Source organism: Hypanus sabinus, chromosome 2 (genome assembly GCF_030144855.1).
Source record: "Hypanus sabinus isolate sHypSab1 chromosome 2, sHypSab1.hap1, whole genome shotgun sequence".
NCBI classification, from domain to species: domain Eukaryota; kingdom Metazoa; phylum Chordata; class Chondrichthyes; order Myliobatiformes; family Dasyatidae; genus Hypanus; species Hypanus sabinus.
Genome location: NC_082707.1, coordinates 35,264,820 through 35,283,554, shown reverse-complemented (window position 1 = coordinate 35,283,554; position 18,735 = coordinate 35,264,820). Strand labels below are relative to the sequence as shown.

The following is an 18,735-nucleotide window of genomic DNA, read 5'->3' as shown; positions in this document are numbered from 1 at the left end:
CAGCATCCCAAGGACTAGGATGGAGATCAAACTGATCTTCAAGAACACTTCTGCAAACCCACCATCCAAGCTCACCTTCTAGTTTTTCTGTCTGTTAGGACATCACCTTATGCCAGAGGTTTGTGAAAGGCATCCAAGAAACCTCTGCAAGAAAATTCATAGACCTGAAGCTTTGACAAAAGATTTGGAAAAATATTTTGGTTTACCTTAACATTACACCAGATTTCTTTCCCATTTTTTTCAACGCTGATTAACTTGAACCAGAGCAATTAAAAAAACATCTCACAAAATAATAAATTTTACATTAAATTTTATTAGCTGTTCCCCTCTTTTGACAATGGAATGGATACAGATGAGTCTGTACAAACTGCAGTACCAGAAGATCATGGTTACTGGACTGCTTGTATGCACATTATTCTTATATAAAACAAGTCATCTCCAAATTACTAGCAAAGGTCAGGTACCAGGCAGTTAATCTAATAATGTAGTGTGAAAGCTTCATTTGAGAACATAACTTTATAACTGCTAAAATAAATTCTCCAAAACAAAGCATGTAAAAGTCCGATTGAGAGCCACAGTGGAAGATATGACATTTTTGCAATTCTGATTTGAAAATGTACAGAAAATGTAAAAATGTATTTAAAGTTGCCTTTAATGCTTTGGAAACATGCACATCACTTAGAAGAATCTCACACAGAACTTTCAGGGGGAGGGTGGGGGTAGAGAGGACTGGCTCTTTTGAGTTATTTCTTGTATTTATTCTCAAAATATCACTTTTGTTACCCCCACCACCACATTCCCTGTATAATCCACAATGGTTAAAGATGGGAAAACTAATTCACACCTACTTGGAAAGTAAAGAAAACATTCATGGATGAAATGGTTAGAAGCAAAGAAAATATATATTCCTGGTAAGTTATATAATGTATTTTGTTAAAAGTATGCTTAATATAGTTGATAATTTATATCAAAATACATAATTACTAAGGGTTAATTATTATATATCTTAAAATCTCAAATCTTGCAGCCCATTACAAATAGTCATGATTTAGTTTTCAGCTCTGTTCCTCTGTCAGCTCTACTTCCTTACTCGATATCACTGCATTGCCCAAAACATCCTTATTCAAAAAGTCCTATTGAAAATCAAGTCAGTTATCAATTAAAATAGTCTATATTCATTGGCTTCTCTTTGCTCCCCTCCCACCCTCAATAATCAAATTCATAAAAGTAGACTCTCCGCAAAATTGAAAGTAATACCTGCGGTATCACAGGAACACATTCTAATCGGCTTTCAATATAAACATTTTATTTATCGTGCATTTCGACTGTCAAAAGGAAAAATAAAACTAAAAGCATGGTCTTATTAAAGGACCTCTGTAAAGTGAATAAAAATTCCTTTGCACATTAAAGATTGATGTGGATTTATAATTTGTTCAATGTATGTGGGACTCACTTAACCAGCACAGAAAGGAAGAATTAAAAGACCTCCCAATAGCCTTGCCAGGTAATGAAGAAACAATAAAAAATAAAGCCGCCAAGATTTCCACTGCCAAACCATGCTTCCAAAATTCACCGTGCAAAAAGCTGCTTAGAATTATTATTTTCCAAATCCAATGCTACACATGAAGATTACTTTCCCTTTGTTTATTTTTTTAAAAGAAAAATATATATAAAGCTTTTTCTGAAAATTGCTGGAAGATTTGTTGCCCTTAAACATTAAGGAACTGTACCATAGTATCTCCCTTCATCAGCTAGTTTGGCCTTGCCCCTTCATGAAAATAAAACAATGGAGGTAATTCTGAGTATCACATACAAGCAATTTCCACAAAAAAAGAGATGTGAATGCCCCCAGTTGAAAGACAAATCACTTTTCATGACACACAAAGAAAGAGAGATCTGTGATCACAGGAACGAATTAATCCTGTGGAAGGGGATCCAGAGCCAACACGCACAATGGACAATGTTTATGATGTGACTTCACAGTTTCTCCTTGGTTGGAACCCAGATGTAAGGCCCAGACTGCTCTTCAATGATCTGTATCACCTGGGTGTAAATCTCCTCCAGTAAATTTCCCTGCACAATACCTGACCAAAGGAAAAAATAGGAGTTAATATCCCACAATCCTACACATTTATTCATATAAAATTATCATTATTCAAGATAAAAGGAATTGTAAACACAATTTTTTAAATAGAAAAATAGATTAACAATCTATCAGACTGTATAAATTAGATTTAAAAAGATACAGTATTGAAATAGATCTTAAAACATATTAATTATCCCCGTTACACAAATCCTACATTAATTCCATTTACTGTTTCTTCCCTCACCCTCATCAACTCCTCTCAGATTCTACCACTCGTCTATACGTTTGGCCCAATTTACAGTGGGCAATTAACCTTCCAATCCATGCCTTTGAGATGTGGAAGGATACATTTGTAAACTCCATGTAGACCGTACCCGAGATATGGTGTTGCCCTGTTGATACTGACCAAGTGATTTGCACTTTTTGTATTTCCTGTTTTTATTTCACAACGGCAAATGGGAGTCCAAAATACAGAACTTAGAACGCTATTCAGCTCTGGGCACCACACTTCGCCAAAATTATATCCAGACACAAGGGGTTTATATTATGAAGAGAGATTGTAGTAAGCAGGGCGAGATGAAGTGGAAACTGTAAGAATCCAAGTCAAGATTAGATAATCTATGAATTTGAGGCAAGTTTTTCAGGAATTAAATTCTGTTCTAAACACAGAGGAGGTCAGAAATTTGGAATATCATTGGTTAAAAGAGATTCTAATTTTAGATATTTGAGATTGTACTATTTTTGTTAAAGAAAGGTATTAGGGGAACCAAACTGAGCATCTCTGAAGTAGTCCATGGGCCATTTTTATTGGTATTCAGCTTGTCTCAGCTTTCTTCAGGTTCCTAAACAAAGCACAAGCCGGGAGTGAAATACCTGTGCATCTGACCACCACAGAACTCATTACCAGGCCCTGCAGCAGAGGCTGAATGCACTTCACATCCATGGCAGTCTTAGATGAGGAGAACGACACTATTTGTTTGAATGTTGTAACTGACCTTGAATAAAAAAGCTAACTGCAGGTACGTCACTGGTTTTTATTTTACCTCAGTATTTTTAATCTTGCAGACTTCATTGATATTTGTCACTGAATATACTTCCCTATAATTTTAGGGGAGGTACAGTACTGTAGCGGTAAGCGTAACCCTATTACAGTCCAGTGACATCATTCGATTCCGCCACTACCTGTGGCGTTTGTACATTCTCCCTGTGGTTGTGTGGGCTTCCTCCACGTACTCCAAAGACGTCAGTTAGCAGGGCACAGGGATGCAACTAAGCAGCACAGACTCATTGGGCTGTAGGGGTCTGCTAAGGTGCTGCATCTTTAAATTTTATTTAAGAAAATTTTTCATTATTTAACTTATCAGATCAAAGTACCTTTGACAGCAACGAGCTACTGAAAGGCTATCAGAATATTCCAGAACACGACTTCGCGATACTCCAGCCAAACATTGCTGTGCACGGTACCTCTCAGCTTTGGAGGGTCAGCTTAACTGGCTCTCAGAATCTCAGATCAGATTAGCATGGGCAAAAGGACATTATATTTGAGGAGCAGACCAGCTCCTGAATGATCTGTACAACTGTCTCAGTAAACTGCAAAACAGCTTCAAGGTGCGACTTTGTGTCTTATATATCTATGGAAAGAGAATGGCTTCTTGCCCTCCAGTATCCAGGCACACATCCAATTCAAACTGAAATGATGGAAGGTACCTCTTTACTATCAAGTCCTACAAACAGTCGTGCTGCAACTTTAAACTGGAAAATGACTTAGAGGGTAACATCTGCATCTTAAAACAGGAAATTCAAGTTATAATGAGTCAAAGGAATATCTATAATATATGGTATGAGAAATTTCATCCTGGATGTGATTAATAGGGGACTAACTATAATGTTACAACAGTGAGTGTCTCATCTTGGCTGATTTTAATCAAGCTCTCTTGACAGCTCATTCAAAACGCATCCTCAGTTTCTAATCTTGACAAAGCTGCAATAACGTAACTTTAGAAACATTTTTATTAAGCAGCAAACAACAGGGTACTAACTTGTGAAGTGTTCAGTAAATTCCAGTTCAAGTTTCATGGCTCTGTCAAAAGTTTTCTTTGCTTGGTCTGCTGTTAAACGTTTATTCATTTCCCTGAGGTGGAAAACAGAAGTCTTTACTTTCAGTCACTGAGAAACAGGTTGAGTTTGATTAGAGAATAAAAGGCATGTTAATATGTCAAGTAAAAAGCACAAATGTAAAGAGCGAGAAAGCACTGCTGTGGACCATCTACTGAAATATCAAACTACAGCACATTGCCTCCCTACCTTTCCTTGATCCCCAAAATGCCATTTGATATTAAAAGCTGTTTATTCAAAACTCTAACCAGTAGACTCTACAGAATTTAATGCCCTTTACTAATGATATTACCACTAAAATCTACACAAGATCATGCTGAAGTTTATAGGTACAAAGCTCTTTTGCTTCACCAATACAAAGACACAACAATGCAGTAGCCTGTACAATGAATGCTTTCTGGACTAATTTTACTATAATCAACCTGCAAACCCTACTTTCTTTTACCACCACCTACCCTTCCCACTTGCTGCTTCTATTCACGTGGTAGAGTGCTGTTGCCATTAAACTATTCTGAGGAAAATGGCCAAGATGGCCCCATTACCCATACCATGTTCTCTTCTTCCTACTGTTATCAGGAAGGAGCTACAGGAGTCTTAGGTCCCACACCACCAGGTTCAGGAACAGTTATTACCCCACAACCTGAACTGGCACAGATAACTTCACTCACTGCAACTCTGAACTGATTCCACAATCAACAGACCCACTTTCAAGGACTCTACGACTCATATGCTCAGTATTATTTATATATTTATTTGTTTGTTTGTTGTTCTTATTTGAACAATTTTTCTTCTTTTGCACACTGGTTGTTTGTTAGCATTCGTTTATGTACAGTTTTTTTCAAAAGTTCTTTGGTATTTCTTTATTTTCCTGTAAATGCCCACAAGAAAATTAACCTCCTGGTAGCAGTATATGGTGAAATATACATACTCTGATAATACGTTTACTTTGACTTTGACCTTTGAATTGACACTTGACCTGGTAAGACATTTTAAAGTGGGGCTTAGAGATAAAGGGGAGAATGCAAGTACAGTTTTTGGCTCCTCTAGTCTATAGAATAGTGACCAGGATCACTTGAAATCTACTAGCTCAGTCAAATGTTCAAACTTCCGTCTTTTTCAGCTATGAGGGCTAGCGGACTTAGAGCGAGGGTCAGAGCAGCAACCACTTTGACTATAATTCCTCAGAGGACGTCGTGAAACACCGTATGGGGAACATTACAGGAAACGCGGAACCTCCCTCTAGGCTCATTGCTAGTACACTGTCCCACCCCCTTCAAATGAAATCCCAAAAGCCAGAGAAACAGCATCTCACCAATATAGATCATACAGTACCTTCTTGCTGCTTTAAAAGCCAACAGCTTGGTAGCTTGGCTAAGACGAAACAAAAAACCTTATTTATGATCTGCACCTGATACTTACATGATATTTTCAACAGATTTTGGTTTGATGAAGATAGCAATTGGGTACAGCTGGGCTATTTGGAGTCTCTTAATGGCATTTCCTGATACATCCAAGATACAGTGTTTACCCTATAGAGGAAATAAAGGGAAACTTTAAAAAGATTCAACAGTTCTACACAGGCATATGTTTACAAAATTACATAAACAATAAAATAGATTTTTCTACTCCCTTTCTATTATTTTGTTTATATTAATACAGTCAGTGATTTTTAAAATGTAAATTTAGCCAGATCTATACAATTAGCCTCAATTTCACGTTGTTACTCGTAAGAATGACTGAGCTGTTGATAGCCACATTGATTAAAGAAAATAATAGAACTAAACTAGATAAGTGGTCTAAAGGGAACAAGTACCAGCTGAAATTGTGAGCAATTTTGGGTCCCTTATTTAAGAAAGGATTCATTGGCATTGGGGAGGGTTCAAAGGAGGCTCACGAGAAATGAAAAGGTTTCCATGTGAAGAGCAATTGATGACACTGGGTCTTTACTCACTGTAATTTAGAAGAATGAGGGGGATCTCACTGAAAGCTACTGAATGCTGAAAGGCCTAGATAGAATGGATGTGGACAGGATGTTTCCTATGGTGGGGGAGTTCAGGATTTGAGAGCACAGCCTCAGAATAGAGGGACATCCATTTAGAATAGAGATGAGAAGGAATCTGTGGAATTTTTTGCCATAGGCAATCACAGAGGCCATGTCATTAGGTGCATTTAAGGTGGAGGCTGATAGGTTCTTGATTAGTCAGGGTGTGAAAGGTTATGGGGAGAAGGCAGAAGAATGAGGTTAAGAGGGAACAAGATCAGCCATGATGAAATGATGGTGCAGACTTGATGGGCTGAATGGCCTAATTCTGTTCCTATGCTTTATGGTCTTATGCAAATATATTTAACATTTTATTCAAGTTAGCTCCAAAGGAAAGGGACATATATGATAATAATAGATCAGCATTACCAGGAGCGTACAGCTAAATATAAATGCATTTATTAACTAGCAGCTGAAAAATTAGGTCAACTTTGAATTAGAGTGCAAGAACTCAACAGATTTATGTTAAGGACATTTTTTATGGGCACTCTACCTTTTCTGCTACTTCTCTGACAGACTGCACACTGGTTCCATAAAGGTGATTGTTGTACTGCCCAGCTTCAATGAATTTGTGATCTTGAATATCCTTTTCCATTTGTTCTCTGGATGTGACAAAATGATAATCTCGACCGTCCACTTCATAATCACGCTTTGGTCTGGTCGTGTCTAGAGAAAGTGAAACACTGCCATTAGACTGCTTCTTTCTCCTGCTTGAGCTCGATCACTAAGTTAGAATATTCCACCTGGAGGAATTTAAAAGCCAACGTCAGATCAACTGCTCACACCAGTATGGCATAGAGAAAGCTCACCATGTTATCACATTTCACCTGACACCTAACCTTCAAAATAACTTCTGTTGTACACGAGATGCATCACCCAATACTGAATGACAGACAGTTCTGAAGTGTTGGATTGACATCCAGTTAGAAAAGTTTTATTTAAAACACTTTACTTTCAGTAAGGAGAGGAACCTTTACAATAATCAGTAGAGCCAGCTCGAAATCAGAAGTGGAACATTTATATCAACCATCTATTGAATCAATATTTTACAGATGCAACATTTATGAAGGGATAGACCCCTCATCAATGAACTCCATTCAGTTGCATCAAAACTGCTAACTATTTTGCTTTAAGAATGTAGTCCAACATCATAACCAGCCTCTCAGGGTAACTACTTTTAGCTGGGGAATTTTGTATTAAGATTGTAAATTAAAGTTTTGAAACTCTTAAAAAAGTCTTTCAGCTGTTGCACTGAACACAGGAATCAATGGTATAGCACAGATACAGGCTTGGGCATGTGCTATGGGGGGAGACTAGACAAACTTGGGTTGTTTTCTCTGGGAGCTGCAGAGGCTGAAGAGAAATATAAAGGTTTTATGAGATTATGAGAGGTGTAGATAGAGTAGATAATTGGTATCTTTCTCCTAGGATGTCATACCAGAGGGCATGCATTTCTGGTAAGAGGGATGTGTGCAGGGAAGTTTTGTTTCAAACACAGGAAGTGCTGGGTGCCTGGAATATACTGCTTGGGGTGGTGGTAAATACAATACAACAGAGGCGTTCAATGTTACATTGCAGTGGAATGTAATGAAAAATAAGATCAATGACTTGCCAGATAGTCTGACTATGGCAATGGCCATTGACCTGTTAAAGCAATTGCTACAGACCAGTGGATATTTTGCTTTCAACAATAGGTTCAATTATTTTAAAACAATGGTTAAGATGGGAGCTTACAGGAAAAGTATAACTGTGTAAGTGAAGGTTTCAGCTTATTCCAACCCATGAAGATTCCACTGAAAGAAGTCAGTTTCACCTCAAGGTCATGATAGTTACCAATGACATGACCGACCACACCCTATCCCACTTCCGTCTCCACCCAAAACATAAGCAACAATATTGCAGACACAATAACACCAACAACACAATATTGAAGCTCTCACAGTGCACAGAGAATCTCAGCTCAGATTCTCAAGCATCAGGAGCAGCAAAGTGTCTGGAGTGCTTGGACATCCAACAAAATCAGTACCTGTCAAGACATTTCCTATTTTTCAAACAAAAGCACCTTGGTGAGAATCCTGAGGCATTCTTGGATCTGGATAAGCACCAGTGGTAGGAACTGGGTTCTAGTATGCCTCTTGGGGTGGTGAAATGGGGGAGAGGAATGGAAAGCAGGGAGGGAAACCATTCCAGAGGCACCTGAAGGCCAAGGTTTATTAGAAGTCATTGACCTAAGGGCTGATGGGTGGGTGGACAGAACAGAGGAGGTCTAGCGATTCACTGATAACTATGACATGATTTGGTGGTCTCCAGGTCATTATGCCTGAACACCCAAGCCCCACCCACCAGAATGCCAATGACAAACGAAGCTTTCAAGCACAGAGGTAGACAGTGCCCACTGAAGAAACCCTTTGAGAGTCCACTCACTGTCACAATGACTAAATACTTACGTGGAACACATGACCCAAACTTGTCTGGAAATTCCGAGATTAGGTCATCATTAATTCGATCTTTCATGGGTCCCAGAATTATAACTGGTCGAGAGTAACGGACTATGTAACAAAGACAAAAAGCCAGTTGAACAAAGTTAGACAGGCCGTGACATGTACATTTTTACAACAGTAAGAACTGGCTCAGCAGACCAGTTTACCTTATTAAACAGTTACCGATAATCCCTTCTCTTCTAGTAGCGTTAATACCATTTTGGTTTTGAATAGAAAGCTGACACATCATCAGCTCTTTTATTAAATTATTCCCAGATTTCTCCCATCCTGGTTTGGAGATAAGTCAGCTCTATTCAGCATGGTAAACACAACCAATTCTTACCAATTTTTAATTGATGCACTCTACCTGTAAGCATGGCAACTGCTCTACATGTGACTGCAGAGAGTTGTGGATGCAGCTCAGCTCATCACAGGAACCAGCCTCCCGCCTATGGACTCCATACTTCTTGCTGCCTCAATAAAAAAGCCAGCATAATCAAAGTTCCAGCCGCCTTGGACATTCGCTCTTCTTTTTCCCACTGGGCAGAAGATACCCAATGGGAAAGCACGAAGCACCAGGTTCAAGGACAGTTTCTATACCACTCTTATCAGACTTTTGACTGAATTTTGTATAATAATTGGACTCTTGCTCTCACAATCTACCTCATAATGATCCTGCTCTTTATTGTTTACCTCACTGCACTTCTCCAGCAGCTTATTCTAACTCAATGCGTAATGCTCTGATCTCTGTGAACAGAATGCAATAGAAGTTTATCATTGTATCTTGGTAAACGAGACAAAAATAAACCAACAACAATGTAACGGTCAAGTCTCTGAGTCCCGCTTTCCCACTAATACTTCCTATTCTCCAAATAACTAACTTAATTTATGGTCTCCTTCAAAGTACTCTGGAAAGGCTGGAAAGTAAAGTGGGAATTGGAAGATGAGGGTGAAGTGGGAAGTTTCATAAAGTGAAAGAAGAAACTTGAAGGGGTCTGGAGGAAAATCCCAGAGTACTGGGTTGTAATGTTTGAAATTTCTGGGGTGATGGCTACACATATTGGAGAACATGTAATTCACACAAAAAGTGAGTGAATCAACTTGGATGGAGTACTGAAGACTGATACAGTGGAATAAGATTATAAAGTGACAAGAATGGATGTGAAAACAACATATTGGGGATGCGAACAAGGGTCAGCAAGGTAATCCATTGAACAGTGAGGTACTATATAGTCAATAGATAGGTTGAAGAATTTCTTTGAGAAGTTCAGAGCTTGAGAGGCTAAAAAGAAGATAATTGGGAGTAAATTACTTCAGAGTAACAATGACTCCCTGTGACTGATAGCAAAGGAAAGCTGCAATGATAGAGTGTACTGGACTCAATGATGGAGAAGATACAGGGCTTGAAGAACAGCTTAGACTAAACTAGGCTGATTTTGATCAGATAAGACTCAGTACTTGGATAGGATTAATCTTGAACTGAAGAGATGTCAACAGAGGAGTGATTTACTGCCCTGGATATTGGCAGATATAGTGCAAGTACCCTCGAATGAGCAGACACATGCTTGCTCTTATACAAGTGGCCAGCAAATTTGAAACTTTTCCTTTAAGCTTTGGGTTTGCTGAATGCAAACCACCACAACCCTGGCCCTGGAGTAATGTTGCTTTGTTTGGCTGCATTCATGTACGGTTGAGCGACAATTCAACTTGAACTTGATCAAAATTACAGGCAATTCACTGTTCAACTATGTGGAAAGAAACAAAGGCTTGTGTTATATGTCTTCATACAATAAGCCAGAAGCTTGGAGCGAATGCAAACTCTTTGATGGGATGCAGTTCCAACTTGGATTAATGTTTTACTTCCCACGATTATTTGTTTGCACTGTGGTAGATTTCAGCCTTCACAGTATCCACAGTAGAAAGATGAGGTGTGTGGAAATTTGAGCTATTGAACTATGGAGAAAACTAGTTTTCAAAAATCAATGACAAAATGTGTTGAACTTTTCTTGATCATTGCATCAATGTATTTATTTCTACTTACCCTCCTGCTGTCCAACTGGCTCATATGAGAGGACGTAATCTTCCTGACCACCTATCCCAAAAAGATAACACAGGGATGCACAAATTTACAATAAAGATCATGTTATAAAAACATTACAGTCTACCAAAAGTATGAAGTTTTATTTTTGGAGCAGAAGCAGGAGGTTTTGGGGAAAAGAAGTATGAGGGAAGATTAGTAGAGCATACTTATTCACTGAGATGACATTTAATAATAGAACCAAACCCCAATTTTCTCATCTGAGTATTAAAAGCTGACCATTTCCCCCAAAATCGATTATTTGGTTGAGGTGGAAAACATAAAATGCTGCAAATAATCAGCATTTTAAATAATCAGCTGTCAACCACTAACAATTAATGTTCAAAACATGATTTAGTTCAAGAATACTATGTTGGTGTTTAATTAAAACATTAGTAAAGACATAAATAAGTATCTGAGTCACACCTGCAGTTTTATAAAGGGTAACTTTTCAAAACAATACATGATTCATATTAAACTGAAACTGTTCTGTCTCGGAGTAATTCTATTTGTATTAAAGTACATTAATAATCTAAGTCTCAGGGAGGGAACTTCACTTGACTTGAAAGAATGTGAGCCGAAACTGCACTGAGGTCACGGAAACAAAACATGAATCCAAGACTTGAGGTTCTTAGTAAAAGGACTGCTTCAATAATGTGGAAAAAATTGCTTTTCAGAAATTTAGGATTCAGTCTCTAATATCAATCGCATGAAAAGTAAGACTGCAAGAGTGCCTTAAATACATTAAGAAATATTGCAACAACTAATCTACCAATAACTTCTACTGAAGAAATGTAATGTTTTGTATCCTCTAAGTTATCTAGCAACAAGAACTTGTATCCTTTCTACTGTATCCAACTAGAATGTCAAGTTGGATATGATTAGATTCAAAAGGTAATTCAAAAATATGAAATCTGTGACATGTTCCTTGAAAAATTAGGAACATTAAAGTGCATTGGAAATGTATGGGGGAGCAGGATAAAGCCCGTGGTAAAAGCACAGACAGAGGTCAAAATGGTTTCCTGCTGCATTTTTCTGCTGTATGGTTTAAACTTCTCAATGGCATTTAAACAATAATGAAAGGCGTATACACCACACGAGGAATATTCACGCCACGGTACTGAGCAGCAGCACATCGACAACATTAAAGACCGACATACCACTGGTCAGATATTTAAAGCAATTCCTTGTTATGGATACTTGTTGCAATTCATTTAACGCTTCAACTGCCACTAAAGAAAAGACATCATTCTTATCAGCCTAGAATAATTTGTTTTGAAAAGGACGATCCTTTTCTATAATTCTAGATATTCACAATCCTGTGGAATGCATTGTTTTTACATTTAGTATCTGGATTATCTGATAAGGTTGTACCTTATACTGAAGATAAGGGATCAGCTTTGAGTTAGAGTGTGCTCGAATTATATAGACTAGGGCGAACTGATGATGGCAGTTTCCAGGTATGCAAGGCCAAGTCCTATACTGATGCAAGATGTTTCATTTTACGCAGTAGCTGACCTTAGGAACAGGCCATCAGCTTTTATAATGAATGCTATTTGCTGGAATCCTTTCAAGTGAACATTCAAACCCATTTCTGGCTGAGATAAAAGTTACTTCCAACAATATGCCAGTACTTCACAGAACTATCAGGGCCAACAGGACTTCCTGAGATCAGAGGAATTCTCATATTTTCACTTGTTTGATCGGCTCACTGCTGGACCCCAGCTTTACTCCCCTCCAAAATTTGCCAGTGGCTTTTTTTACTTGGCCAGGTCAAAACATCTGGCAGGCAAAGGTGCAAAAATGGCATCACAATTTACCTAAAGATACTTCGTTGGACTGGAGGTTCTTTTACCATCTGCCACTTTTGTAAGTTCACATTTCATTGACCAGCTTAGAATGGCAGTTGAAGGGTTTTTGCAGTTATACATTTAATTAAAGTAGTACATTCACACTCTTTCATAAAATATTTCAGAACAACTTTTTGCAAAAAGCAAGAGAGTTTTGTAACTGAAATAAATACTTCATGACTCTCTATGTTACAGTTGCCATAAAGTTTAAGAATTAGTTGGCTTCGTGCTGGTAGAATGAATTAGCTATGAACATTTCAGTGCTGCTTCAACTAAAACAACAGCCAAGATGAGGTATCTCTGTGCATGTTTCATTTCTGCAACTTCTATTAAAATGCATTGTCCAGGATCAATGCATTGTACAAGAGAGATCAGAATAAGGGAAAACAAGAAGATTATTGGTTTGTGTGGTGGGGAGATGGTGGGGAGGGGAGCTTTATTCTACAGGGTTCAGGTGATACAAAGCAACTAGTAAGTTCAGAAATAATTGACCAGATGAATGTACAACTTTAACTGTTTTCAGGCAGAAGAGAAATTGTTAAAAGTTGATAAATAAAATGAGCATATTGTCCAAAAAAGAAAATCAGAGAAGCAACTCATGCTGTTATTTGCACTTATTTGAAAATGCTTCCATGGAGAGTCTGAACTTCATGCAGAGGACTGATGAGAAACAATGCACACTTGAGATACATAAACAAAACTATCTGAAATTAACCTCTCGTTTCACCGTACTCATCTGTAATCATGATTTCTGTCATGAACAGAGGAAGGCAGAAGGAAAAAGGGAAGAAGTAAAATTTGCAAAAGAAAAGTACAGTTTGAAAGTATTTACGAGATTCAGTTCACTCTGTTACCAACCTGTGCAGTGCACCTCACAAAACTAGATCAGTGATAGTGACAGTGCTGGCTGCCCTTTCGCCGATGCCTCTATATATTAACATTTCATAAAGGGTTAATAAAAAGTAGTAATTCATATATGGCTAGTACCTTACAGCAAAGAAAATAATCCAGACACATTGCATTCTGCATAACCTAGCTGGTTTTCAATAGCTGAAAGAACTCACGCCGACTGGCAGTGAATTAAACTGGGTTAGACGGTATACACCTCCTTTAAATAATACACTCAGCTCCAGCTTCGGCTGATATCTGTGCACAAAAGGCAGAAATACTATACCTTGAAGAGAATCTATGTAAAACTAAAGTGATGGAGGGAGATTTCATACCACTTTTGCTCATGACCTATATTTTGTGAATGTTTTTTATCTTCCATTAGCGATGGGTCCATTAGCAAGGGTCAGCTGTGCTGTCAATGGGATAGCTCTCAAATACATTACCTCTAATCCCTGTGATATGTTGGCCTTGAGGAAGTCAAACCTCATCTGGCTTTGCTGTAGCCAAGCAGATGCTCAGTCATTACTGCAACTTCAACAGATATTCACATCTACTGCCATTTTGTCTGTCATTGTTATTCTTTTCTTTCTCACTATTTATTTTGTATTTTTATAATAATTTTATGTCTTTGCACTGTACAGCTGCTGCAAACAGCAAATGTCATATAACTCAGTGATAATCAACCTGATTCTGATCCCTACTCAGCAACTAATCTCTCTGAATCGGCTCACACCATCTCATTAACGCTACAACTCCAAAGCAACCAAACACTTCAGTCGTTTATAACTTTCAGATATGATCATTGTTACCTTATCTTTCTCCTAATACAAAGGCACTCTACATTCTTTCTATGAGCTACAATATTATATAATGACCGACTCCACTTGGCTTTACATTCACCAGGTAATCTCCTGCCCAGGACTAAATGCCTAGTAAAGAGATACATGTCCACAGTAAAAAATTCTTGACCAAGTGAAGAAAATTGAAACTGCACAGATCGCAACTGGCTCACTGCAGATCAGAATAAGAACTTTCCCAGTTGGAAAACTTTCACAGTGAACAAGATAGCAGTACAGTAGTTATTTTTGCGTGGACATTTAATGCACTTGATCACTATCCTGTGCATTGTATTTGGAAGACAAGACCAGATGCACCGTGGTGAGAGGGGGAATAATTACAACCAGATATGGAGGCAATTCAGTCATCCCTTTCAGTAATGTAAACTTCTTAATCTAGAGGTTCTTAAACTCACTCCTACAATGTAAAGACACCAACCTGTAAATCCTAGCTGTAACAATGAAGCACCTCCAAGAGGAGGTAATTTAGCAGCTCAAATATATAGTGTTATCATAAATAAGGACAGAAGAATTTATGAGGTTAACAAAGAGTTCAAACAGTAACACCATTTTAATATTTTAATTTTTGTAATTACCACATTGAGTGATTTAACACTAACCAATTTTAGTAGATAATTTATGCCTCAGCCTTAAATGATCTACATATTAGAATGCCTGACTTTTATCATGGTCTCACTTTCAGTATTCAGTTATTTCAGAAGATTTATTCTCTTCAGTTTTCAGAAAGTATTATGATCTTAGCTTGACATTGTAACTTGCTGGTGACCGTGAGTTTCAAAAATAAGAACCTCATATATGGAGGTCAAAACACAGAACTGAACTTGTAAAACAGACTAACCGAAAACATGTACAAAATTTTTAAAATTCCGAAGTAGAACAAGTCACTCTGGACAAAACTTACATATATCCCTTCTAACTAAAATGTTGGCACTGACATTAGTATTTGCAAAAAGGAAAGCTTAACAGGAGCAAATATTTTAAAAATCACAAAGCCACATGGATTGATTGAGTTACAAGCTCCACAATTTCCTTCCTACATCGTTTTATTTCTCTGCTTTTAATTTATAAGATGCTTCTTAAAATCTCAGTAACCGTTGTTTTTAGCCATTTACCATAACGTCGTCATTTATGGCTTGGAATCAAATTTTGTTTATATTCCCGTGAAGCACCTTGTAATGTTAACAGTGTTATAGTCACTATAAAATTAAAGTTGCTAATTATAATATTGCTAATGTAAATTTTTAAACAGCAAAATGTAAATATAGCCTCAAGAGTTAATTTAGTTATCTTTGCTTCAAAGATCGCAAATGAAATTCTCAAGCATAAAAGGAGCTTACACTTTATTCTAAGTACTGTGGCAAGCTGAAGCTGGATAACAATTTGTTCTTAAAACAAGTCAGATTCTCACGGAAATGTACAATAACCATATATGAATAACTTTCTTTGCTGGGTTATAGAACATGCAACTTATTGGGCAGAGGCATGGAAATCTGTGCAAAGAATCTGCAACAAAACGGTGAACTCCGAAGCAAACAGCAAACAAGAAACAACTTACGGTAACTACTTTCACTATCACTGGCATTAGAGGTTACATGCTCTGAAATCATAATAAAAGAAAAATGAGCAACATAATCAAATGTAACATGACAATACAAATCATGGCTGGCAAAATTTTGCATTTCAAAAATGTGTAAATCATACCATGGAATCGTGAAATGCATTAAACATTTTATTGGACGATGTAAATACTGTGAACTGGGAAATCTGACCTGAGTCATAAAGTCAAATATAACTGACGCCAACCCAAAACTGATAAACCGCAGTAGATTACACTGAAAACACCAACCAGCAGTACCACATCAATGTAGAATAATTTCTAAGCGGCAGAAGAACTCCTATCATTAAGTGGCCATTGAAACTGGAGATCACCAATATGGTACTCAAGAACACCACTGTAAACAGCTTGAGAAAAAATGCAGAGAAGAGTTATCACCTCATTTATATTCTAATACTTTCCAATGGCTGTGGACAGTTGGGAGATCATGCTGGCCATCAATTAATACTTTGGAGAAAAAAGTCCATCAACAGGTCCTTTAAGATGCAAACATTTGAATGACCTTGTATTGAAGGACAATGATGCATTCAGAGATCAGTTAACATACAATAACCTTTAATAATTACAGTCAGTTTTAATAATTCCAAGCACATTTTAAACAATGAATATACGTACATTAGTTACTTAATAAAATGAATAAAATTCTTTGACTGTGTAACTCTGCCTACAATGTACAGCATTACTCTCAGCCTTCATATTTGGGATCAGTTGTATGTAATTAAAGGTTCAATGAGAGGAGATATTGAGGAAATATTAAGGAGGTAACTAAACTGTAAAGCATGTGGTGCAAATATCACTGCTTAAATGTCATTAGAAACGGGGATGGTGCCGGAGGATTGGCGTATTGCTCATGTGGTTCCATCGTTTAAAAAGGGTTCTAAGAGTAAACCTAGCAATTATTGGCCTACATGAGGAAATCTGCAGATGCTGGAAATTCAAGCAACACACACAAAATGCTGGTGGAACACAGCAGGCCAGGTAGCATCTATAGGGAGAAGCGCTGATGACGTTTCCGGCCAAGACCCTTTGTCAGGACTGCCTGACGAAGGATCTCGGTCTGAAACATCGACAGTGCTTCTCCCTATAGATGCTGCCTGACCTGCTATGTACCACCAGCATTTTGTGTGCGCTGCTGCAATTATTGGGCTGTAAGTTTGACGTCAGTGGTGGGTAAATTAATGGAAAGTATTCTTAGAGATGGTATATATAATTACCTGGATAGACAGGGTCTGATTAGGAACAGTCAACATGGATTTGTGCATGGAAGGTCATGTTTAACAAATCTTATTGAAGTTTTTGAAGAGGTTACGAGGAAAGTTGACAAGGGTAAAGCAGTGAATGTTGTCTATATGGACTTCAGTAAGGCCTTTGACAAGGTTCCGCACGGAAGGTTAATTAGGAAGGTTCAGTCTTTAGGTGTTAATATTGAAGTAGTAAAATGGATTCAACAGTGACTGGATGGGAGATGCCAGAGAGTAGTGGTGGATAAATGTTTATCAGGTTGGAGGCTGGTGACCAGTAGTGTGCCTCAGGGACCTGTACTGGGTTCACTGTTGTTTGTCATATACATTAATGATCTGGATGATGGGGTGGTAAATTGGATTAGTAAATATGCAGATGATACTAAGATAGGTGGCGTTGTGGATAATGAAGTAGGTTTTCAAAGCTTGCAGAGATTTAGGCCAGTTAGAAGAGGAGGCTGAACGATGGCAGATGGAGTTTAATGCTGAAAAGTGTGAGGTGCTACATTTTGGTAGGACTAATCAAAATAGGACATACATGGTATATGGTAGGGCATTGAGGAATGCAGTGGAACAGAGTGATCTAGGAATAATGGTGCATAGTTCCCTGAAGGTGGAATCACATGTGGATAGGGTGATGAAGAAAGCTTTTGGTATGCTGGCCTTTATAAATCAAAGCATTGAGTATAGGAGTTGGGATGTAATGTTAAAATTGTACAAGGCATTGGTGAGGCCAAATTTGGAGTATTGTGTACAGTTCTAGTCGTCGAATTATAGGAAAGATGTCAACAAAATAGAGAGAGTACAGAAGAGATTTACTAGAACGTTACCTGGGTTTCAGCACCTAAGTTACAGGGAAAGGTTGAAAAAGTTAGGTCTTTATTCTTTGGAGCATAGAAGGTTGAGGGAGGACTTGATAAAGGTATTTAAAATTATGAGGGGATAAATAGAGTTGATGTTGATAGGCTTTTTCCATTGAGAGTAGGGGAGATTCAAACAAGAGCACGAGTTGAGAGTTGGGGGGAAAAGTTTAGGGGTAACACGAGGGGGAATTTCTTTACTCAGGTTGTGTTAGCTATGTGGAATGAGCTTCCAGTAGAAGTGGTAGAGGCAGGTTTGATATTTTCATTTAAAGTAAAATTGGATAGGTATACGGACAGGATAGGATTGGAGGGCTGAATGCAGGTTGGTGGGACTAGGTGAGACTAAGCGTTCAGCATGGACTAGAAGGGCCGAGATGGCCTGTTTCTGTGCTGTAATTGTTATATGGTTATATTATACAAAATATACCACTGCATTCTGCAGCCAATAATCAAACCAGAAATAGGGCTTTGTAAAGGAGAGCAGGATTTCATTTAAAAAACAACATAAAAATATCTAAATAATTTCATGTTAAATATTGGTTTAGTTATCACCAGCATTCCACAGAAGTGTTATGTTCAAGCTCCCTGATGTATTACGGTTCTGTAACATAGTACTGTT

At 37.8% G+C, this 18,735-nt stretch overlaps 1 protein-coding gene across 10 annotated transcripts in view; it reads right to left on the bottom strand.

Moving 5' to 3' along the window:
• Positions 1–293: 293 nt before the first annotated feature.
• Positions 294–18,735, bottom strand: part of dlg1b (discs large MAGUK scaffold protein 1b) — a 479,606-nt gene continuing 461,164 nt past the window's right edge. For all 10 annotated transcript variants that reach the window (XM_059943959.1, XM_059943963.1, XM_059943971.1 and 7 more), the window contains 7 exons: positions 15,953–15,994; positions 10,764–10,814; positions 8,690–8,791; positions 6,736–6,908; positions 5,621–5,730; positions 4,126–4,217; positions 294–2,084 (listed from right to left, as the gene is read on the bottom strand). In XM_059943959.1, coding sequence (XP_059799942.1) covers positions 1,978–2,084; positions 4,126–4,217; positions 5,621–5,730; positions 6,736–6,908; positions 8,690–8,791; positions 10,764–10,814; positions 15,953–15,994 — 677 coding nt within the window. In that variant the 3' untranslated portion in view covers positions 294–1,977. The remainder of the gene's footprint in view (positions 2,085–4,125; positions 4,218–5,620; positions 5,731–6,735; positions 6,909–8,689; positions 8,792–10,763; positions 10,815–15,952; positions 15,995–18,735) is intronic.